General features: G+C 39.7%; 1 protein-coding gene across 1 annotated transcript; it reads left to right on the forward strand.

Moving 5' to 3' along the window:
* Positions 1–2,023: 2,023 nt before the first annotated feature.
* Positions 2,024–25,913, forward strand: arglu1b (arginine and glutamate rich 1b). The gene is made up of 4 exons (XM_052026604.1): positions 2,024–2,588; positions 17,128–17,353; positions 20,784–20,867; positions 25,019–25,913. Exons 1-4 carry the CDS (start codon positions 2,284–2,286, stop codon positions 25,184–25,186), a joined length of 783 nt encoding a protein of 260 aa, XP_051882564.1. The 5' UTR covers positions 2,024–2,283; the 3' UTR covers positions 25,187–25,913.

Genomic DNA, 25,913 nt, shown 5'->3' on the forward strand with positions numbered 1-25,913 from the left:
GTTGAACATGAGCCAACTCCCACACCACCTGATCAGACCAATCAACAAATTCCTGTTTCTTCTCCCTCATGTTTATTTAATTTCTACTTAAATGCAGTCATACTAAATTACCCCAGATTGAGGCAGTAGAAGCAAGGGCAAGGTTATGAAAAGGAAACTTTCATCCCTAACACAAGGAAGTTCTTCACACAAGATTATTGATACAAGAAATGGATTTCACTCAGTTGAAACTTCACTCAGATGCTGCAATTGAAATGTGGATGTGTTTTTCCAAAGATAGATTTGCCACCTTCACTTCTAATTCCCTGTCAGTATTCAGGATTTTAGAATGCATAAACATGCACTGGGGTGGTATCAACTACTCTAATCAATCCTGGCTAACTTTATTGCAATTATATAGGGCCTTGGTGAGACTGGAACTGGAGTAATACGCACTTTTAACCTCCCTACCTAATAAAAAAGACCTGTCACTACAGCAAAGAATCACTAGACTGGCTCCGAGAAGGTGGGATTGCCATATGAGGAGAGATTGGGTAAACTAAGTGTATATTCTCCACAGTACTGAAACATGAGAGATTTCATTGTAACTTTAAGATTCTAACAGGATTTGAAAATTATATATAAAAAAGAAACTGCTGTTGCTGGAAATATGAAATAAAATCAGAAAATGCCAGAAACCTTCAGCAGACAGCCAGCATCTGTCAAAAGAGAAACAGAGTTAACATTTGAGGTCAAAGGCCCTTTGTCAGAACTGGAAAAGAGAGAAAACATGTTGGCTTGAATTATAGAAAGGATGGGTGAGGTATGGATCGGATAAAGGAAATATTTTTCGTAAGGTATGTCATAAGGATAGGTTGTAAACAAGATCACCTGGTCAATGGTTCAAAGGGGGTAGTTAGAGAAAAAACTGAACAAAGGTACATAACGATCCATCACGGGTAAAGTTCTCCCCACCATCAAGGACATCTATAAGAGGCGATATCTCAGGAAGGCGACATCCATCATCATGGGCCCCCACCATCCATGACATGCCCTCTTCTCGATGCTGCCATTAGGCCCACCATACCTCAAAGTTCAACAACAGCTTTTTCCCCACTGCCATCAGGTTCTTGAATCGACTTGAGAAACCCTACTACCTCGAACTATATTTCACTTTCGCTCTCTCAATCTTGCACTAGTGTTGCTGTGTTTATTCTGTTATTTTAGTGCACATGTAAGATGCATAATTTATGTTAATTTAACTTTATGTTAACTTATATTTGTCATGTTTGTAATGTATTGTACTGCTACTGTAAAAAGCAAATTTTCATGGCATTTATATTGTGTATGTATGCATATGACAATAAACTTGAATTTGAACTTGACAAAATCTATGAAATGAATGCAATTAGGAAATGAGAACACAAAAGGAATATAAAAGTTCAAAATGCAGAGCTGCAATCCCTTTTATCCATTCATCCCTGTCCTCTCTGCAACATAATACTAACTTGTTTTCTCTCTTTTTTGCTCCTGATGAAGGGCTTTTGGCATCACACATAACCTCCGCTTCTCACGCCACATATAGTCTGCTGAATATCTCCGGCGTCTTTCATTTTCTACGGGACTTCACGGTGTGGAAGCAAGGAAGTCGTTTCCTCTGGTTGAGGAGTCACAATCTCAGATCCATTGGTTAGGTCACCTTGGACTGAGAGAAGAAATATCTTCACTCGCATATATGAATATTTGGAAGTCTCTACCCTTCAGGGTTCAATTATTGTTTATTCCAACCAGAGATCCCTAGCTTTCTAAAAATGACAGGAATTAAGGGATATTGGTATAGCGCAGGAAAATGGCAGAGAAGATCTTGATGATTGGCGGAGCAAACAGTCCAACTCCTGTGATCTTGTTATCGTTCTCTGTGCTTACCCAAGCGCCAGTGTTGCTCGGAGGCACTCGGCACTTTCCGGGTCCATTCGGCAATCTCCGAAAGCGATCGGCAATCTCCGGAACCACCGGAGCCTGCAGAGGGAGGGAGCGCCGTGCATTGTGGGGGCAGGAGCCGGTGGTCCTCCATATTTACAGGTGCCGCCATTTTGTGTGTGTTTCTGCGGCGTCTCCAGGTCTTCGGGGGGAAGAGAGGGAGAGAGAGAGACGGAGACCGAGGGCGCGAAGCCGTCAAGAAGGAGTTCCGGGAGAGGGTGAGCGGTCGTCGGTGGACGAGGCGAAACCGTCCTCAGTACACGCGGTCGCTTCCCTTCTCCACAGCGTAGCCCGGGGTCAGCTCGGGCCGCGGCGGCGGCGGCGATGGGGAGGTCTCGGAGCCGCAGCTCGTCGCGCTCCAAGCACGCCAAGAGCAGCAAGCACGGCAAGCGGCGGACGCGCTCGCACTCGCGGGACAAGGAGCGGCCGCGCAAACGCTCCAAGTCCCGGGAGAAGAAGAGCCGGCGGCACGCGGCCACCCGCGAGTCGCGCTCCCGCTCCCGCTGCCGCACCACCCCCGAGCGCATCGACATCTTCGGCCGCAACCTCAGCAAGCGCAGCAGCCTGGACGAGAAGCAGAAGCGTGAGGAGGAGGAGAAAAAGGCCGAGTTGGAGAGGCAGCGTAAGATGTGAGTGTGAGGGGCGGGAGGGAAGGCGCCGAGGCCCAGGCTCCGCTCATTCCTCCCCCCATCCCCACCCCGGCCTAGGATCTAGGCCTTCTCGCCCGGGAGGCCTCGGTGTTGATTCGTGAATGATGCTGGGCCTGGGAGGGACGGAGGGACTTGTGGGTGGGTGAGTGGTGGTTCTGGGCAGTGCTGGAATGTCACCGTGTGTGGATTGAGAGGGAGCCTTTGGTTCGTGTTGCCCGTGTAAAATGGCAGCCTGTGGGGCCTGTTCCCCTTAATAAACAAAAATCAGATTAGAGGCTTCATCTGTTCCTGGCTGAAGGTCTCATTTTACCGGTGGGTAAATATTACCCGAACAGCAATCGACGGTGCCGTACAGCTGCTTATTTACTTAGTGTTTTAATTCGTGCAATCAATTGCAGATTTTTAGTGCCAGTTAAAATGCTAGTAAGGGTTAGTGGGACTGAATAGAAACCAGGATGCAGCAAAAAATTTCGAGCACTTGAAATCCACGAATTCTGTGGTAATGCATATAAATTAACTGTTTTTTTTGAAATCCTTGCAATATGTTACACGAATCTGCTGTTTTGAATTGCAGTCTGATTCTCCAGCTTCCAGTTTATATAGTTAGTTCATGAATGGCTTCTCGGTTATTGGAAGTAGCTAATGTTTGCTTAAATGATAGCATTGATTCTTGATAGAGAAATGATGAGGGAATATCACCCCAGGTAGTGGGATATCAAGGGAGTCTCAGAATAATTGACTCTTTGGACTCAAGATGAGAAGATAAATGAACCTTTATTTGAAGCATTGTGAATGTTGAAATTTTCTTCTCCAGAATGGCATATGGACTGAGTCATTCATTATGTTCAAGACACAGATATAGTTTAAGGGAATGAAGTATATAGAGAATAATATGAGAAGTTGAATTTGAGGGAGCAAATCATCCCTGATAATACATTGGCAGAGCATCCACAATGGACCAAATGACTTATTTTAGAGGTATGTAGACCTGCTGTAAATCTGGCTCCTGTTTAATGACAGCTGCTGCTGCTAAGTACCCCACCATCAACAGCTTGTGGGTTATGAACCAGAATTTTAATTGAACCAGTCACAAGTACAGTGACTGCACAGGTAGATCAGGTTGGATATCTTATGATGAGTGACTCACCAGCTGAGAGCCCAAATCCATTCCAGTCAGGACTGTGAAGGAATACTCTCCTCTAGTGTGAATGAGTGCAACTCCAATAACGGTTACAAAGATTGGCACCGTTCAGGACAAACCCTCGACTGGCACTTTGGCATGTAAGTAGTGTACAAAATGCACTGCTATTTCTTGCCACCGATGGTACCTTATCCATACTAGCAATTTCTGCCACCAAGAACAATGAGTATCAGGCATCTTAGGAACACCACCAGCTGTAGATTTCCCTCCAAGTCGTACCATCCTGACCTAGAGATATATTGTCGTTCCTTCAGTGGTGCTGGGTCTAAATCCTGGAAATCCCTACCAGAGAGCATTGTATCTTTACTGGGAGAACTGTGGCTCTCTGCCACTTGGGTGTGGTATGGGCAATAAATGCTGGCCTTGCTAGAGGTGCCCACATTCCAAAAGAAAAAGAATTAAATATGTTTTAACTGCACAAGAGATAACTGTTCAACCCAATAAGTCCATGCCAATTTCTGGTAGACCGATCCATTAGTTCCCTTTCCCTGCTCATTCCCAAGGCCCTACAAATTATTCTTTCTCAAGTGCTATTCAAATCCCTTCTAAAAGCACTAATTGATTCTTTTTCCACCACATCAACAAGTATTGAATTATAGATTATCTGATGAAGAAAGGTTTTCAGCCTGAAATGTTAACTTTGTCTCTTTCCACAGACCTTGCCTGACTTGCTGAGTGTTTCCAGCATTTTCTATTATTTGCAGGAGTAGAGTTTTTGTTTTTGAATCACTACACTGTGAATGAAACAAAATTTTCCTTGCATCTCCCTTGTACCTTGTGTCTAAATTTTTGGATCTCCCCTCGCCCTTCAACCATTTGCTAGTGAGAAAAGCTTCCTCAATTTACTAAACCAGTCATGATCTTGGAAAGATCATCTTAGCTTTTGGGAAGGGGAAGATCAGTTACTTTAAATTGTTTTACTTCTATGTTTTCAATGCTTGCTTTGTGGTTAATTTTTAATTAACTTTTTTAAATTGTCCTCTCAAATTTTAATAGTTTTTAACAATCACTTAATTATGGTGACAACTGACATTATCTGCCTTTCAAACATATTCCTTTACCAACTTCAACCTGGCTTAGTTCAGTGGCATGCAAAAGTTTGGGCACCCCTGGTCAAAATTTCTGTTACTGTGAATAGTTAAGTGAGTAGAAGATGAACTGATCTCTGAAAGTCATAAAGTTAAAGATGAAACATTCTTTTCAACATTTTAAGCAAGATTAGTGTATTATTTTTGTTTTGTACAATTTTAGAGTGAAAAAAGGACAGGAGCACCATGCAAGAGTTTGTGCACCCCGAGAGATTTGAGCTCTCAGATAATTTTTACCAAGGTCTCAGACCTTCATTAGCTTGTTAGGGCTATGGCTTGTTCACAGTCATCGTTGGGAAAGGCCAGGTGATGCAAATTTCAAAGCTTTATAAATACCCTGACTCCTCAAATCTTGTCCCAACAATCAGCAGTCATGGGCTCCTCTAAGCAGCTGTCTAGCACTCTGAAAATTAAAATAAATGATCCCCACAAAGCAGGAGAAGGCTATAAGAAGATAGCAAAGCATTTTCAGGTAACCGTTTCCTCAGTTCGTAATGTAATTAAGAAATGGCAGTTAACAGGAACGGTAGAGGTCAAGTTGACATCTGGAAGACCAAGAAAACTTTCTGAGAGAACTGCTCGTAGGATTGCTAGAAAGGCAAATCAAAAGACCCCTGTTTGACTGCAAAAGACCTTCAGGAAGATTTAGCAGATTCTGGAGTGGTGGTGCACTGTTCTACTGTGCAGTGACACCTGCACAAATATGACCTTCATGGAAGAGTCATCAGAAGAAAACGTTTCCTGCGTCCTCACCACAAAATTCAGCGTCAGAAGTTTGCAAAGGAACATCTGAACAAGCCTGATGCATTTTGGAAACAAGTCCTGTGGACTGATGAAATTAAAATAGAACTTTTTGGCTGCAGTGAGCAAAGGTATGTTTGGAGAAAAAAGGGTGCAGAATTTCATGAAAAGAACACTTCTCCAACTGTTAAGCACGGGGGTGGATCGATCATGCTTTGGGCTTGTGTTGCAGCCAGTGGCACGGGGAACATTTCACTGGTGGAGGGAAGAATGAATTCAACTAAATACCAGCAAATTCTGGAAGCAAACATCACACTGTCTGTGGAAAAAAAAAAGCTGAAGATGAAAAGAGGATGGCTTCTACAACAGGATAACGATCCTAAACACACCTAAAAATCCACAATGGACTACCTCAAGAGGCACAAGCTGAAGGTTTTGCCATGGCCCTCAGTCCCCCGACCTAAACATCATTGAAAATCTGTGGATAGACTTCAAAAGAGCAGTGCATGCAAGACGGCCCAAGAATCTCACAGAACTAGAAGCCTTTTGCAAGGAAGAGTGGGCCAAAATCCCCCAAACAAGAATTGAAAGACTCTATTAGCTGGCTACAGAAAGCATTTACAAGCTGTGATAGTTGCCAAAGGGGGTGTTACTATGTACTGACCATGCAGGGTGCCCAAACTTTTGCTTTGGGCCCTTTTCCTTTTTTGTTATTTTGAAACTGTAAAAGATGGAAATAAAAAAGTAATCTCGCTTAAAATATTGAAGAAATGTGTCATTAACTTTATGCCTTTTGGAAATCAGGTCATCTTTTACTTGCTTAGCTATTCACAGTAACAAAAATTTTGACCGGCGTGCCCAAACTGTTGCATGCCACTGTATTGTCAAATTGTCTCTTGGCATGTTTTATTACAGTAGGTGCATTAGAAATGTAAATTATTTAGATTTCTATTATAATATTTCATTTTAGAACAAGTTACTATTTTATTTAAGGCATGTTGTGCTGTCTGTATGCTAAGCCTAGGCAGTGAAAACAATTTTGTGAACGTACTGCACATCCCCTGGGCCTGAAATAAAACAAAAACTAGAAAGTTGCAAAAAAAGAGAATGTGGTTCTTTGGAACTAAATCATCATTCCTGAATTTGGTTTGCATACTCCTAGTGTTTGTGTTCTACACTGAGGAGCTGGAAGTTTTCTAATTGAAGAACCACATGGACACCACCCCATCCACTCCTTTTTTATGCTCTTAGACCACAGTGATCAATAGTCCTTGTTAGAGAAATGTTCCCACTACTGAGTTCTCCTCATTGTCTATTCTAGCTGGGCGTCTGCTCCACATGTTTTGTCTATGTACATGTTGAAGGATCTCATGGTCACTCTTGTCTGATCCCAGTACTTGCCTTGAACCAATCTTTTAACATGATATTAGTCAAGTTCATTGGTAAAGGAATACATTTGAAATGTCACAAGAATGGCAAAGATACTTATAGGGGGAAAATTAAAGGAAGAAGACAAGGAGACCACAGTGAGAAAAGGTTGTGCGAGTCATCAAGAGAATGTGATTGGCAGGAGGCTAACAGTTAGAATTAGGAAGAAGTGGGGATACTGAGAAATATATTTTAAGTAGAGGTAGATCAATACAAGAGAATAATATCAAGGCTGCTGTTACATTTTGGAGTACAGAAGTTGTAAAACAAAATTAAACTGAGGAAAAAATTTTATTTGGATGGTGGACTGGTCCTTTCATAAGTCATATTGTGTCTGCATTGTTGTGATTGTCCAGAAATGGTTTTTGTCCTCCAGTAGAACAAAATTCTGTATTATTGCACATCATTCTTTTGTGTTTAAGTCAACATCACTGCTGCACATTATTGATACATTGCAGCATGTTTTTAACCTATAATGCCATCTTACTCACTTGCTTTAAAGCTCGCTGTTCCATATTGATTGATTTCATTTTTACGGTTTTCAAAAACTGGCTAAAGAGATCCAACTGATTTGACACTCTGGCATTGTATACAGCTAATTGAATTTTATTAATTTGTCTATATTTTGAAATTAAATCTAATTGAGTTCAAGGAAGTGGCAGGGTGCTGATTGTAATTGTCTTCTCTGCAGTCATGGAACCGGATCATACCAATGGTGACGTTCCCTTACCCCAGAACAAGCATACCCATAAATGTGTATTGTTTCAGTTATAACTTTTCAGTTTTGCATTCACCTTGACTCAAGTAAATGAAAATTTATAAAATGATATTCAAAGGAAATTGCAAAATTAATTTCATACATCTTGTCCATTGATGTGCAGTTAAGATGGTCGTGAGGGAAGAAACAGAGCAGTGGGTCGAAAAATGTGAAGTGTTTTTGGAGTATTTGTCCCTTTTGTTTACAGTATCTACGTCTGTATGTATGATGGATAAGTATAGTGCATTTAATAAGGCAGCAATTCTTTATCATTTAAATTAATGCCAGGCTTATAGATGCCTATTGCCAGATGGCATCACATGCAGGCCATGGATTGAGGACAGTGCTTCAGACGTTTTAGTGTAAAGGATGTATTACAAAGACCAGGTAGCTTTCGGCTGTAGTGAAGATACGCAAGAAGTTTCAAGTCCTGTGTGATCGTTTTTTATTTTTATGATAGTTCTCTTGTAGGGGACAGTCCCATTTCCAGAGACAATTGGTAGTGGAACCAGCATCATTTTCTAAAAATCCCTACATGGGTAGAAGCTTTAAACAGTACAATTGACATCAACAATTTAGTGGATGAGTGCCTCCACCCTCATGTTATAGCTGCACAAAATAAGAGTGGGTGGGAGAGAATTATTTCTTAATTTGGACTGAATATCTTATCTGAAGTTAGACATATAAATACTTCAAATAATTCTGCAATGTCCTTTATTCTAACAAAAGCAGTTCCCATTTTTGTTCAGGTAATTCTTTGTATTTGAATTACTTCATTTCTGACTGAATAAATCTGCACTGCACTCTCCCATTAGTACCCTTCCTATAGTAAGGAACCTGAAATTACATAATATTCTTACTTTTGTTGTACTAAGGTTTTATATGTACCATTGTATTCAATAGATCTTGTCATAAAAAGTAGCATGGATTCCATTTTCTGCTGAAGCAGTTCATTTGAGGTGCTTTATTTTAATAACATGAACCTGAACCCTTCAACTCGTCCTTTTTTGACCCATCCATCTCCTTTTTAAACAAAGGGATGCTGCAGAATCTAACAAAAGCTGCTCATCTTGTGTTTCCTTCCATTTCAAAATATTTCCAGAAAATGAAACAAACTGCAGACATTGGAAATCTGAAACAAAACCAGAAAATATTGGGGAAAAATTCAGCAGGTCAAAGAGAAAATTTAACGTTTCAGGTCTGGGACCTTCTTCAGAACTGAGAAAGAGAAGCAAGTTAACTGAGGTAACAGGGAAGGTACATGGAATGAAAGGAATTTCTCTGATAGGTGAAATAACGTGGCATTTAAGCTCCTTTGTGTAATGTGTTGCCTGTGCACCAAACAACTCTCAGATGCATCCTCATAGCTCCTTCTGCACCATGACCCACCGTTGAACAGGCCATTGTCTCTAATGCAGAATCAGGTTTATTATCACTGACATATTCATGGAATTTGTTTTTTTTGTGGCAGCAGTACAGTGCAAGACATAAAGACAAAAATTACTATAAGCTAAAAAAAAAGTGCAAAAGAGGGAAAAACATGGTAGTGTTTATAGGTTCATGGACCGTTTAGAAATCTGATAGCAGAAGGGAAGAAGCTGTTCCTGAAACGTTGAGTGTAGGTCTTCAGGCTCCTGTACCACCTCCCCGATGGTAGTAATGAGAAGAGGGCATGTTCTGGGAGGTGAGCATCCTTAGTGATGGATGCCATCTTCTCAAGGCACCGCTTCTTGAAGATGTCCTCAATGGCGGAGAGTGTTGTGCCTGTGATGGAGCTGGCTGAGTCTACAATCCTTGCAGCCTCTTTCAATCCTGTGCATTGGATTCTCCATACCAGGCTGAGATACAACCAGTCAGAATGCTCTCCATTGTACATCTGTAGAAATTTGCAAGACCTCATTCCATTTCCAGACCTCATTTCCTTGGGAGATCTTTCCTCCATAGCTTCCAGCTTTGTAGTGGCCCAGCCTCTCATTGCCTGCTTCTATCACCTGCTCAAGGTCCAAAGCTGGACTGACTGGGTAGGCCCATTGTTTCAGCCAGTCCTTGTCACACTGAACTGGTATCTTTCTACATTTGTTCTCCCTTGATCTATTCTCTTCCTGCTTACATCCATAACACTTCAGATGCCCTCTGCTACTTTGGTTTCTGATTCCTTGGTACTAACAAGTTCATCTTTCCCATGATGTACAATCCTTCTGCACCTCCATCTGATGGCCATTTGCTTCTTCCTCAAACAGGCTTAACCATTCCCCACCGCCAGCACATTAATTTACCTGGCTAAACTTGTCTTCACATTGAACAACTTCTTCAACACCTCTCATGTTCTCCAAATCAAAGGTGTAGCTATGGGCAGTTGAATGGGAATAGTGGAATTTGTGGAACTGCTTTTATTTCAGTCCTTGGGCCACTTCCCCATCTTTTTCCAGTACATGGCGCTGCTTCCTGCACTTGTGCAGAATTCAAATTTCATCACTTTTGCAGCCAATTTCCACCCTTCTCTCACCTTCAAGGTCAGATATCTGACTCTTCCCTTTCTGGACCTAACCATCTCAGGGGTTAAGTCAGCCACCAATATCCACTGCAAATCCACCGCTTCCTTGATTATATTTCTCCATACCCTACCTCCTGAATGGGATCCATTCCATTTTCTCAATTCCTGTCTCCATAGCACTTGCTCTGACAGGAGACATTTGCACGGGTGCCTCTGAAATGTCTTCCTTCTTCCTTAACCATGGCTTTTCCTCTACCATAGTGTAAAGGATACTTGACTGCATCTTAGCTATTTCCCACCTCTCTGCTCTTGCCCTTCTGGGTAATGCAATAAAAGAGCTCTGTGGGTCTTTGCATTAGATGGATAACACTTACAATTTCAGCCAGCTGCAACAAGATTTCACTTCCAGACATGTTCCCTGCCTCTTTCAGCATTTTGAAAGAGTCATTTCCTTTGTGACACACAGGTTTACCCCTCCAAACCCACCTACAACTCTCTGTCTCAAGGCACTTCCCCATTCTACCACAGGAGGTGCAGTACTTTCCTTTCACCTCTTCATTTCCCACAAGAGTGAGGGGGTTGCTAAGAAATGCAGTTTGTGTATTGAAGAACTACTCTGCATTTTTCATTTATTTTTCAGGATCTGGGCATTGTTGGCAAGAACAGCATGTATAGTCCCTCCCTTAAAGCCCTTAAGGTAGTGGCCTTTTTGAACTGCTACAGTCCTTCTGATGAAGGTATTCCCACAGTGCTGTTGGGTAGGGGCTTCCAGGATATAGACCCTGTGACAATGAAGGACCAGCAATAAAATTGGAAAACAGATTAGGTAAGGTCCACTGATATGCACAAGAATTAGGGGCTTTTAGATTTTGCTGTGTTAAGAAAAATATAAATGGGCGATTGTTTCTCCGATGCCCAAATTCTGTAAATAAACTAAAACAAAATATATCTAAGATTTTGGGAGAAAATTCTTTGCCCAGAGATGTGCAGTTGTGAAACTTGCTGTCACATGAAAATCTTAAGCCAAATAATAATCCCTTTGAGAGCAGCTGGATAATTTAGGGGAAGGAAAGATTTCTCAAAATGTTTTATAGCCAGCAATGCACTTTTGAAGTGATGTCCCTATTGTGATGTAGAAAATGACATGTAAAGAATTAGAGGGGTGTACTGGTAGGAATGGGTGCAATAACAAGGAGGGAAAATCATGCCAGGCAAAAACAGTCCAAAACAGATCAGTTGAATTGCCTGCTTTGTTTCTTTGTAAATTCTTCAGAATTTATATATCAGAAAATAAATCGCATTAGAAGCTTTTGCAGCTCTCAAATATTTTTCATAGTTTCAAGTCTGAGGTTTATTGTCAAAAAGAGCACTTGTCCATGTATATTTAAATTCTTATCTTGTCACAATGATTTCAATAAGAAACTCAAAAATGCTTAAAACTCATTATTTTACTCCTCAACTCGTGTTCAACCACAGTTTGCATGCATAAAAATTCAAATAATTGTATCGATGCCCAATTTTGATTCAAAGATCAATTGGTTGTGAAGCGTTGTTTGGTGTTCAGGAAATTCATGCAGTGAGCAAAGATCGAGGACCATGATTTTTTTTGAAGAAGTACCTTGAAATATTTGAATGGTACAATTGTTTATTACACAGAATTTCAGGAGGGCATAAAATTGTGGCTATATAGTTAAAATTATGGGCAAGAAGTCTACACTGATTAGATTTTTCACAAGATGTGATGCCCTAACATTATTATACTTGATTTTGAATGGCTTACCAAACCCTGAGTCATAGACCTTTACAGAATGGAAACAGGCCCTTCGACCCAACTCGTCTGTGCCAACCAAGCTAGTCTAACTGAGCTAGTCCCATTTGCCTGTATTTGGCCCATATCCCTTAAATCTACCTCTGTCTGCACTTCTCGCTGCCTCGGTAAAGCAGCCAAAGTAATCAAAGACCCCACCCATCCTGGACATGCCCTCTTCTCCCTCCCATTGGGCAGAAGTTGCAAAAGCCTGAAAGCACGTACTTAAGGACAGTTTCTATCTTGCTTATATAAGACTACTAAAGGTTCCCTAGCATGATATGATGGATTTTTGACCTCTCAATCTACCTCGTTATGGCCTTGCACCTTATTGTCTGTCTGCCTGCACTGCACTGCACTTTCTCTGTAACGAACACTTAATTCGGCATTCTGTTGTTTTTCCCTTGTACTACCTCAGTGCATTGATGTGATGAAATCATCTGTATGGATGGCATACAAAACAGTTTTTCACTGTACCTTGGTACGTGAAAATAATAAACCAATTTAACTTACCAGTCTTTCCTATCCATGTAACTGTCCAAATGCCTTTTAAATAATAATTGTACTGACCTCTGCCGCTTCCTCTGGAAGCTCCTATTGTAGGGCCACAAGAAGTATGTAGTACTCCAAATGTGGCCTGACCAATGTCTTGTACAGCAGTAACATGACGTCCCAACTTCTGTGCTCAGTGTTCTGACTGATTAAAGCAAGCATGCCAAACCTTGTCTTCACCACCCTGTCTGTGTGTTGCCACTTTCAAGGACCTATGTACCTGCAGCCCTAGGTCTCTATCCGCAAACTTAGTAACTCTGCCACCTATGTTCTCATCCAAATTGTCAGCAGTGGACCCAGTGCCAATCCCTGCAACACACCTTTGGACACAGGCCTCCAGTCTGAAAAACAATCCTCCACCACAACCTTCTATCTCGTACCATCTTGCCAATATTTTATCCAATTGGCTATTTGCCTGGATCCCATGTAATTAACTTTTTGGACTAACCTACCATGCAGTACCTTGTCAAAGGCCTTGCTAAAATCCATGTAGACAACATTTACTGCTCTTCCTTCAACTATCTTTTTGGTCACCTGTTCAAAAAAAAAGACCAAATTTGCGAGAGACTACTTCCCATGCACAAAGCCATGTTGACTATCCCTTATCAGTCCTTCCATTTCCAAATGCATGTAGAGCCTGTCTCCCAGAATCTCTTCCAATAACTTAGCCACCACTGACTGATGGGGCTCACTGGTCTGCAGTTTTCCTTACAGCCTTTCTTAAATAAAGGGACAGCATTAGCTACCCTGCAGTTTTCCAGCACCTCACCTGAGTGTTGTTGATTAGGGAATTCTAGAACTTAGAACCTCGGAAGGAATAAGTCAGGGTTGGAGGGTAACGTGCAGGGCTCTTGTTCTAAGTGGTAGAAATTATCTACTTTTGGAATAACTTGGGCAGGTAACTGCTGTGCACCTTTAGATTGTACTGCAGTCACAGTATGAAAGAATAGATGTTAAGGGTGGTGTGCCAGTCAAGTGGACCAGTTCAGCCTAGATAGTGTTGTGCTTCTAAATATTGTTGGAGCTACATATATCCAGGTAAATGGAGAGGATTTAATCATACTTCTGACTTGTAGATGTTAAAGGGCTTTGGGAAGCATGTGTGTTACTGCAATACTTGTGTATTTGTTCCAACTACATTTCTGGTCAATAATGAGAAATTTAACAGTGGTATTGCTTATTGAGTGTTAATGTGAAGTTATTTGTTTATTTCTTATTGAATTTGATCACCATCTAATCTTGGGTAATCAGTGTGATTTTGTGCAACATTTTAAAAAGATGTCAAAAGACTGGTTGATACTGCAGCCTACAAAAGATCAGTGGGCATGTTAGCCTGTCTGATCTTGAGTTCATGAACTAGTTTTGAATGCTTTAAGTCATGGAGATTTTCTTCAATTTTCTTAGCATTTTATCCATTTTCCTGCTTCCCTTGCAAAATTCTTTTTCAGGATGTTAGAAAAAAAGATAGCATTGTACTATTAAGGTTTTTTATAACTATTTAAAAGACCAAATGTCTTTCCCAGTTCACTTACGTATTTTTAACAAAATATTCGCGAGTCTGGAGTGATAAACTGAGTTAAAGTGTTCAGTTCCCACTTGCAAAAAGCCAAGCACACATGCTTCATGAACTTTGTTTTTGGAATAGCAGGCCAGAATATTTTCAGAACTTGACGTGATATTCTCAATGAATTTTTAGTTAAGTTTGATACATTATGGTTTTGCTGGAAATGCTGTTTTGCATGGAACTTCCAACATTTATTAAGTACTATTGTCAATGGGTTTGAGGCTTTTATTCCTGGAGTCTTAATGACAGTGCTGGATCTTGCCAACATTTCTCAGGATTTATGTCTGTCTGCTTTTGGATCTTGGGTTGTGTGCAACCGTGAGTGAGGTCTGCCAGTTGTATGATTTAAGTAAGGATTGTAGGCCTGGGAAAGGATAAAGATTTTTTTTATTTTTCTGTGGTTTAATGTTTTTATTATTCAGTTGACTTCTTATAAATTCAATTTCGTTTTTAAAAGTTTTGAATGTAAACATTTATAAACCTTAATACCATTTCCAACTGGTGGGCTTTGTTTTCTGTCAAATACTTCATTTGTTTTGGGCCATCTATGTCACTTAGGGCTATGTTGCTTAGGGCCTTGTCACTAGACTTCAGGGTGCTTCAGGCCAGCAATATAGGCCTCTGTATCTGGATTGGGTAAGTTTGGGTAAGTACTGTTTGCAGTTGTGAGCACACCTACTTGCTGAAAGAACTTTCCTGATACAAGAAACAGTTGCATTTTGCTTGAGTCAAGTTGTCTGCAACCTGTTCATTTATAATATCAAAATTTAACTTACTAAAAACATTCAGATTAGATAGAATCCATGGTGAGAGAAACAGTTAATATTTCAAGTTAATCATCTTTTATCATGTGAAATATGATCAGTTTTGCACTGTTTCTCTGCCTGATCTAGAGAGCAGTTCCGGCATTTTCTGTTATTTTGAGCTTATGCCTATTTGCTTGAGGGAGTTAAAATGAGCTTTTTTGAGGTTGAATGTAGACCGTTATCTCTATAATGCTTCACAAAATAATTAACTATTTTTGCAGCAGTTTTGTGGAGTAGCACTGTGCCCTGAATGAAGTCATGCCAAGTCATATCTTGTCAAATAATAGCAAAATCAGAATATGAATTCCAGATACCTAAGCAACAGATACATAGTTAATATAGCCATTTCCTTTGATCTGATTAAGGCTTGATACAGTAAATGGCCATTTTTAGTTTTCAGCATATGTCACAGTTTTCTGTGGGAACTGAATGTTATCATGGAACCTGTAACGGGTTCCTTGTAGGCATTGTGAAATAAGGAAGACGATGTCTGCAAATGTAGTTGTCACTTGCTGAATGATCGTCCTAACAAGCCTTTCATACATCATTGAATAAAAGAAACTGTCACTCTGCTGGTCTACTGAGCCTGTCATTGGTGCTTTCAGATGAGTATAATTCTGGGCTCTAATCTAGTACCATGAAATAGATGAAAGGATTAGAAAGCAAGTATATGGAGCTGGCAAAAGAAAATGGTGTTAGCCAGTTCAGTACTGGCATACAACTAAAGCCAGTTCAACAAGATTACAGCAACCTCTTAAAAAGAAATGAGGAAAGAGAGGTATTAATGTTGAGGAAAAAAAGAGTAATTTTGTGTTTAATAATTCATGATAGAATCAGCTAAAAGTGTTTTGTCGTCTTGCTGATTGAAGCAGAATGTCAACACAAATGAGTCTGATGAAAGTGCAGATTTTGCACCACTAGGCTTCTTCTCTTGGCTTTGATGGGACTTGATGTGATTTACCTGCAAAATAGATTTGTTTTTCCATGTATACTTTAAAGAGAGAGTTTAAAGGATGTGGTTGTCATTTGATGTGCTTTTCATCCACCTAATGTGAGTGAAAAGATACCACGTACTACAACAACAACTTGTACTAAGGCTTTTCATAGGTGTATTATCATTAAAAAAATGTTGGGCATTGTTAGGGCTGATGTCTTGGGTAAAGGAAGTATTTCAGAGGAAAGAAATATATGAAAATATGGGGAAGGAATTCTAAAGCTTGGCATCTCAGCAACCAGTGGTGGAGCAACTAAATTTGAGGATGCTCATCAGTATTGAGGGAACATGGTATCTCCAAAAATTGTAAGGTTGGAGGAGGTTACAAAAATAGTTGAGTAATATATCTGATGGGGCTTCACTGTTCCACATCGAATTCCATGCAGATTTAAGTCATTTTGTTGTACACTCATTCCATTTGGGAACAATGTCATCTGAGCTTTTTTTTGAGTCTGAAGGTGAAAAACAGTTTTTGCTCCACAAAATGTACGAAAATGACCAGTCAATTCATCACAATTCTTTCATGGAAGAGGCAGATTGAAGTCCATATGAGGTTCCCCTATGGCAATTATGCAGGAAAAAGTAACTGAAATAAAGATAGTAACAAAAAATCGTGATTTTAGGAAGAAAGTGCTTGTATGGGTAGACATTTTAGAGACCTTTCATGATTTGGGGGCACACCAAACCATTCACAACTAGCAAAGTACTTTGACATGCAGTTTTTGGCAACATCATGAAATGGGGCCGTCACTTATACATATGAAGACCCACTAACTGTATGATTAATTACTGGCTAAAGGTTTTTCAACATTGTTAATTATTGGCTAATGACCACGAAGAGCTCCCCTGTTGTCCCTCAAGTTATGCTGCAGAATCTTTTTCTTCCACGCTGGTGTGGGCTACTTACAACAATGTTGTGCTCCCTCAGTAACATACTGTTTTGTTAGCCTACTTTATACAGCCAAATTTTGAATGAAATTTAAGCTGGCAGCATTCTAACTATTTTAAATATTTAATATTTGTTTTTAGTGTTGTCAAATTTTTGTAGAGATTTGTTTATTAATTATTTTCCCTTGTTTCCTGAAGCCGACAACAGGAAATAGAAGAAAAGTTGATTGAAGAAGAAACAGCAAGAAGAGTAGAGGAACTTGTGGCTAAACGTGTGGAAGAAGAGTTGGAGAAGCGCAAAGATGAGATTGAGCGTGAGGTACTCCGGCGTGTTGAGGAGGCCAAGCGTATTATGGAAAAGCAACTGTTGGAGGAGCTTGAGCGACAGCGACATGCTGAGCTTGCTGCACAGAAAGCTAGAGAGGTAACGCTCGGTCGTTGGAAAAGCAAACGACAGTCCATGGCAAAACTTTCAGTCACGGTCAATGGTCACCACTTAATCATCATCAGTAAATGGAATCAGAATGCATCTACCCCTTTTTCTGCAGTCTTCAGTGCCACAACATTGTTTTTTAAGTTGCATTTCTTTTCCATTATAGCCTAAGATGCTGAATGTAGTATTTAATTAGGCTACACAAGCATTGTGCCATGGCATTTGCTGTTTAAATTCAGGAGCTTTGGAAGAAATAATACGAATGTACCAGTGTACTTGTTGAAAATCTCTTTTCACACTTATTTAATTGAAACTTTTGCCATGGCTGCAGACTTTATTATCTAACTAAGCAAAACACTTTTTTTTAAAGGCTCTTTCAGGATAATGATTTGCCCTTCATTTGTGTAATCACTTTGTTTTCCATTCTGACTCCGTGACTTGGTCTTTCCCAGTACTGAAATAGGTCAAAGTGGATGAGCCTACAATATTCGCATATGGCAAGTGGTTCATGTTTGCTGCATATCCTTCTTAAATAAGATACAACAGGGGCACTTCTACTATTAGGTTTCTGGCATCGGCCTCCATTTTATTCAAAGGATTCTTGTGGGACTGGAACTAGGCCTTTATAACCCTCCTCCTGAGTGTAGTTATAAGTACTTTTTCCTCCCATGAGAGCTATTGACAGCTGGTGAGTCCCTCCTTTAATGTGAAGCTAGACATTCTGTGTTACATGGTCACAGTAGCAAAAGCAGAAAAATGTCTTCCTGTGAAATAGTGAATTGCTACTTTATTGAAGTTTGCTGACACTCATTACCTCTGGATTCTGAAATGAAATAGTCTTAGAGCAGTGCAGTGCCAGGTTCTTAATTGCAACTTTAAAAACCTAACAGTAACCCTTTAAGAATGAAATAGTTTGGGCTTCATCATTGTACTTAGTTTCTTTCAAGTGCTTTGTTTTACTGAGTATTATTGAGTGGAATTAGGTAAGAGCAAAGTAGCACAAAATAGTGCTTTATTCATTGTATGTTCTGAAGAAACTAAAACTAGTAAGTAAAGTTTAATATTGCATATAGCTTTGTCCACATGACAGTACATCACTTTTATGGACACAGTTCCAGTTTCTTTATTGTGTTCATCAACAGCAATACAAGTCCTGGCATGTTTCCTTATTGTTAAATGACTGGCCCTCTTCAAATGGATTTGGTTTATTTTTGGATTCTAGACCTGAGATACTCTGGATTCAGAATATTAGAGAGGCAAAAAAAAAAGATTTCATTCATTTCTAATTCTGTTGAACCCTTGAATAGCTTTCTTCTCATTTATCGACAAGCCTCCAGTTCCCTTCCATCCTACCACAAATCCTTCCCCCTCCAAAGTGACTGTCCTTTGGTTTTACATCCCTATTCCACAAAAGCTAAGTCAAAACCCAGATTTATAACTACGCTAAAGTAGCTACAGATTTCTCTGTGGTGAGGCTGACACTGTAATTGTTTGCTCCTATGCCCTCTAAAAGATGTCATAGGAAATTCAGATCTCCATTTTGTCACTTTAAATCCAGAGCTGGGCATTATGTTGCCAAGTGTTGTATGTTCCACAGCAGATTTTATTTGATTCAAAACAGTTTTAGTTTGTCCTTTTTTTTTTGAAAGCTGGTTATAGACTGAGCCTGCCAATTTTGTGCAATATCAGCATGTTTTCCTTTAATGCCACATCTGTCAACAAAACAGCATGTTGACAAAATTAGAATGATCCCCAACCCGTGAAAGTGGGTATGGCTGTATCTTAAAACTCCATAAAGGCTTCAAAGGGTTAGTTAGTAGTTAGGTTGTCATGCATATAATGTTTTGATTAATTGTTTCAGAAATAAACCCTCCAGTGTTTTTGGCTACAATGTCTGGCAATTTGTTTACAATTTTTTGTGCTTATGAACTCGCCCTGTAGATTTTAACATTAAGTGAAAGACAATAGTGTTTTATTTTGTTACTATGTCAGTTGGTTTCTTGGACTTGAATAAATTTTAATTTCAGAATATCAGCTGCCATAGAGTGAGAATTAATGTATATCATCTTTGTATTTGATACAGGGATGAGGTTTATTAGGCAACTTACATTAATGAAATTATAAAATGCCTTCAAATCAGGATTATGTTATGAACAGTATTGTGTTATAAGTTGCATGACAGTAGTACCTTATTTTAATGTGCTTTTATTTAATTTTATAAAACGCTCCATTTTGAAGTATTCAGAGTGTATTATATCATAAGGCATAGCATTTTGTATTATTTACTCTAACTTTGTATCCAGATTATTTGAATTTCTAGGGTTGATGAGTATCGGCTTGTAGCACGTTACTATTCATAGTAAGATTATTTTTCTTTCTCATGTCTCTGATAGTTTTGCTTGGCTTCATGTTTACATTGTCATCCGACAGACAAAGGGCAAATTTCCTGGGCCATTCACAGTATTGAAAATGTAATTTTTCTGTTCTGGAAAATTCAATTTCAAGCACTTTATTTTGTAGTGTTTATTTGTATTTTGTAGGGTAATCTGGAAATTTGAAGTTTGCAATAAAGCTACTTTATTACAAAGTCAATATAACTTCACGAGTATTCATTAGACCAGTAATAGCAAACAGTGCCTTAATTTTGAAAAGTTAGTCTATCATCAGTAGCTTGAAGGTCACTTATGTGATTTGTTCTCAGAACAGAAAAAAATCATCATTTCTTCCCACTGTGAAAAATGCTCTCAGTTCCACAAAAGGATGGATTAAAGCTTGTGTTTTTCACTAACAGTAAATGTATCTTTCTTATTAATTGTTTGCCTCAGGAATGGTGATTTATATTGTTTCTTCTTACCGTAAACATCTGCATTCCTCAGCTCAGCCTGCGTTGTGTTGTGTTTCTTGTTATTGGCTGAGCTGCTGATGCAGGTGTTGCCAAGCTAACAGTACAAATCAGTTTAAAGAGGAAGCTGGCGCATATGGCAGCCGAGGAGCACACTCTGCAGGACACTGGACGAGACAGTAAATATTCAACTTTTAATGCTGATTAATGGAGTTATAGGTAAAGCATACGTAGGTATTTGTAATTGATGAAAAAAACTTTGTTTTTTTTTATTTTTTTAATGTAATTGGTAAAGTTTCTTTAGAAGTTGTATTATGTGTGGTTTAAAGAAAGTAGTAATATCAGCAAGACTGAAAAAAGGGTGTGGGTCATTGCCGTTTGAGGGCTGGGGGTTGGGGGTATGATATAATCCAGGAAGAATTGTAACTAGGGGCAAAATAGTTCACCAGAATGACTGGCAATAAAAGTGACTGTCTTGGGCATAGTGAAGAAGGAAAGGATACTAAGGGAAGAAGCAGCTAGTTAGATGCAATCTTAAAATTATTTCACTCCATTAACATCTTATTGTCTCCTATTTAGGAGGAAGAACGAGCTAAACGGGAAGAACTAGAGCGAATATTGGAGGAAAATAATCGAAAAATAGCAGAAGCTCAGGCTAAATTGGTAAGTATGGATGTATGATTGCTTTATTTAATAGGATCATAGAAACACAGCACAGAATTGGGCCCTTTTGGCCCACCTCATCCATGCCAACCATGATGCCTATCCATGCTAATCGCATTTGCCCACATAAGGCCTGTATCCTTCCTATTTAAGTGTCTATCCACAAACCTTTTAAACATCGTAATTGTACCTGCATCCACTACCTTCTCTTGACACAGCTTCCTACATCTAGTGAGAATAAACCCAGCATATCCATTATTTCCTTTTAACTACAGCTCTCCATTCCAGGCAACGTCCTAGTGAATCTCTGTACTCACCATTGCAACCATATCCTTCCTGTAGTGTGGCGACCAGAACAGTACACAATACTCTTGTGATCTAACCAGTGTTTTGTATAACTACAACATGATATCCCAGCTCTTGTGCTCAGTGCCTCAACTTCTGAAGGCAAGCATACCAAATACCTTTTTCATTACCTTACCTATCCTGTTGCCACTTTGAGGGAGCTATGGACTTGCATCCCAAAGACTCCCTGTGTGTCAATGCTCCAAAGCTTTCTGGCATCTGCTCTATATTTCCTAACAGAATTTGATCTCCCAGAGTGCATTACCTCACAGATGTATGGATTAAATTCTATCTGTCGCCACTCCGCCCAATTTTCCAGTTGATTTATCTCTTGCTGTATCCTTGGATAACCTTCTTTGCTCTGTATGTCTCCATCAATTTTCATGTCATTTGCAAACTTAGTAATTATACTCCCTGCATTCTCATCCAAGTCATTCATATGTGTATAACAACAAAGGTCCCTGTAGTACACCACAGATTTTCAGTCAGAAGATCACCTATCCACCATTACGGTCTGTCTTCCAAAACCCAGCTAATTTTGGATCCAGATTGCCAAGACGCCTTAGGTCCCTTCTGCCTCAACCTTCTGGACCAGACAAACATGTGGTACCTTGTCAAAAGCCATATTAAAGTCCATGTAAACCATGTGTGCCACCCTGCCTTCATCAGTTTTTCTAATTACCTCCCCAAATATCTGTCAGATTTGTGAGGCATGATCTCTTGTGCACAAAACCATGTTGACTCCTGAGTGAACATAAATCATGAGCTCAGAATTTTCTCCAACAACTTCCCCAGTATGGATGTAAGCCTCGCCAGCCTGTAGTTTCTGGATTTATCCCTACTGCCCTCTTTGAACAAGGAGACAACATTAGCTATCCTCCAGTCTTCTGGTACCCCATGTGTGGCTAACAAATATGCAAAAATCTCTGTCAGAGCCCCAACTATCTTCTGTTTAATCCTAGAATAGATCCTGTCAGGCCCTGAGGAGTTATCCACCCTATTTCTAGCACTTCCTCCTTCCTGATACCAACGTACTCCAGAACACTGGTGTACCCTTCTCTTATCTCTCCAGTGTCCACATCCTTCTCACTAATGAATACGGATGAGAAGTACTTATTTGGGATCTCACTTGTATCCCCTGGTTCCATGCATACATTATCTCTCTGGTCCCTGAGGGGACCTATTCCTTCCTTCTTTCTGTACTCTCTTGCTTCTAATATAGAAGGCTTTAGGATTCTCCTTAGTTCCATTTCCAAGGTAATTTCATGGCCCCATTTTGCCACTTTCATTTCTTTAAGATTTCTCCTATATTCCCTGTAAACCTCATGTCATGTTCGATCCCAATTTCCTATCCCTGACATACACTTCATTTTCCCTGATCAAAGCTACAGTCATTTCCCCCCACCCCCACGTTGTTACTTTAAACCCTCCCGAGTCACACTAACAAACCTGTCTGCAAAGATGTTAGTCTTCCTCCAGTTCAAGTGCAATCCTCATTGTACAAGTCACCCCTGCCCCAGAAGAGATCCCCAATGATCCAGAAGCCCTCCCAACTGCACCAGCTTTCCAGCCACACATTCATTTGACCTATCCTTCTATTCTTACCCTCACTAGCTGGTGGCATGGGGATAATCCAGAGATTACAACCCTCGAGGTCCTGCTTTTCAATTTTTTACCTAACTCCCTACATTCCCTTTTGCAGGACCCCATCTCTCCTCTTACCTATGCCGTTAGTACCAAAATGGACTACCACCTTTGACTGCTCAACCTCCTTTCAGATTCTTCTGTACCTGCTCTGAGGTATCCTGTACCCTGGCACAAGGCACGCTGCACACCATCCTGGAATCTCACTCGTGGCCTTGCTGTCTGTCCCCGACTATCAAGTCACCTATCACTACTACACACCTAGACTTTATCCTTCCTTGTTGTACAGCAGAGCCAGATTTGGCTGATGCTGCTTTTCTGAGTCCATTCACCTCTTTCCCCCACCCCAACCAGTATCCAAACCTGCTAGAGAGGGGAATAGTCACAGGGGACTCCAGCACTAACTGCCTGCACCCCTTGGCAGTCACCCATCTACTCTGATAAAACCTGTGGTGTGACTATCTCCCTGAAGCTCCTATCTATGACACTTCCTCCTCAGTTCATCTGCTGCTCCAACCAATCCACGCAGTCTGAGTGGAGCTGTGGCTGGACACACTTCCCACAAATGTAGTCATCAGAGGCCCTGATCTCCCACCTGTCCCCGGGGGAGTTTACCACTCTGCTGACTGCCATTACAAACCTGCCAGAAACTACTGGATTAAAAGGAAAAAAACTCTCTTTCAAATTTTTGTTCACAATAGACTTGTAGGGTTGTTAAAATGTATTGTGTAATATATTCTATTAGATGCAAATTTAAAAACCAAGAGTGATGGCATGATTTTGGTTTCTACATTCTATTCTTATTTCAAATTGGAATTCTAAATCACCCTCAATGTACACAGTTCCATTATTCAGTAAAAATGGTTGGAGAATTTTTTGCATGTTTTGGTCACTTTGACCAACTGAGCAGATCTCAATTACACAATATTGACTTGAACACTTAACTTTCTTGTTAGTTTTTAACCACATTCTCTTTCCAGTATCAGTTCTTATAATTAGTAATTATTGCATTAATTCTACCATAGTCACTGATTAATTGCAGGTTCAAGTTTTAAAATTTGTCAGTATCAAAGAATTGCTGTGATCATCAGCAGAATTCTATTACAGCCTTTAATCTCACAGCCTGGCTGAAGTTGAAGGAACATCATAGCTTATTCTAGTACATCAACTCAGAATATTCATTAAAGTGCGCTTGAATATTCAGACTTTCTACATTTAACTGAATTGCCCTAAATTCCAAATATAATTAAAAAGATAATACAAGTAGCTTAATTGAGTGTCTCTATTTTATGGCTTACAACTGTTGTTAGTGATGCAGCAGGACGTTTGTAAAGCATGCCCTGTGATACTATGTGAAAATCTGCCAAGGTGTACAACATCCATAAGCTAAATAACTAAAGTCAGTTTTAAAATGTAGCTGGTGTTCTGTATGGGCAAAATATCCAACCTCCTCTAAACATTTTTGGAAAAGTCTATATTGCAGAAAATAAAATTTCTGTTTAATCTTTTCACATAATTATCACAATCATTTGTTTCAATGCAAATAAGGTGTCCCTAGAAACATGGACTAGTATTAATTCATTAATAATTATAAATATTTATCTGGCTTTTTTGCATAACATGCCCCCAAGGCATTTCACGGAAGTGAACTCAGACAAAAAAAATTCAGAAAGAGATCAGAAAAGATGGACCATGAGACATAGGAGCAGAATTGGGCCATTCGGCACATCGTTTGCTCCACCATTCAATCATGGCTTTTTTTTCAAACCATTCTTCCACCTTCTCCCTGTAACCCTTAATCCCGTTACCAACCAACCAAATTTTTATGAACCTTGAACATAAAAAGGTGGAAAGAGATTTAGGGGGGGAAATCATCCAACAGTTTAGATGTATAGCCACAGGTGTTATTGGTGAGACAAAAGAAGCTGGGAATTGCAAGGTACAAGAAGTGTTTATCTGAATTTGTTAGATTTTAATCCTTCAGAATACCTTTATTGAAATGAATAGACTGTAGGATAATTTTATATTCTAGTAATTGTGGAAGCTAAAGTAGTTCTAAAGAATGAGCAATTATTTTGAGCTAATTACATAATTTTACCAGTTTATATGGGGAAAACTCTTGATATTATGCTATTGTCAAACAATATATTTGCGATTTACAGGCTGAGGAGCAATTGAAAATTGTTGAAGAGCAAAGAAAAATCCATGAAGAAAGGATGAAGCTTGAGCAAGAAAGACAGCGTCAGCAAAAGGAAGAACAAAAACTGATCCTGGGCAAGGGGAAGTCCAGGCCAAAGCTGTCCTTCTCACTGAAAAGCTCTGTTGGATAACTTTGTGCTTGTGTTCTTTTTTTAAACCTTGTAGCTTCATGTTGAAGTGTTTTTGGGAAAGACAAAGTTCGAATGATCAGATGTGGGCTGTGCTCTACAACATTTCTTAACAGAATGAGAAATGTGATTTTAAAACTGAAATTCAAACATCTTCTATCAGTACAATGGAACCCTGTATAGAGCATCTCTGATTTGCAGATGTAAAATGTTATCACGCAGAGATCATCCTTATCAGTTTCCATAACAAATTGGCTGCAGCAGATTGCGACTTTGAAAGATTTAGGGGATCTTCACAGAGATGATCTAAAAATGGGTTCCGCTGTAGTTAACTTAGCAAACCCAATGTGATGTAAATGTTAAGTAGTATTGGGATGATGTAGTAATATCAACTGTAAATGAAACAAATTGGAAAATATACCATTTTAAAAACATTTTGGATCTGTAATCAAAATTGACTGCCCAACCAACCCTGAATGAACTTTGGAGTTTCTGTGGTGTTAACAAATATATTGCTGTTGTCAGTGGAATGGCTCCCGTCATTCACAGGTAAGGAAAATAACCACATTTCTGGGGGTGAGAAGAATTATTGTTCTGGATCTGCAGTACACACACCTTAATGTTCTGATTTGTTTTTCATCATTTAGCAAGAGTTAGCCTGCTTTTTTTTCCCCATATTGTAAATGTACAAACTTCACAAATAAAATAAGGTCTTAAATGCATGAAAGAA

The sequence above is a fragment of the Pristis pectinata genome, chromosome 11 (assembly GCF_009764475.1).
Source record: "Pristis pectinata isolate sPriPec2 chromosome 11, sPriPec2.1.pri, whole genome shotgun sequence".
Taxonomy (NCBI): domain Eukaryota; kingdom Metazoa; phylum Chordata; class Chondrichthyes; order Rhinopristiformes; family Pristidae; genus Pristis; species Pristis pectinata.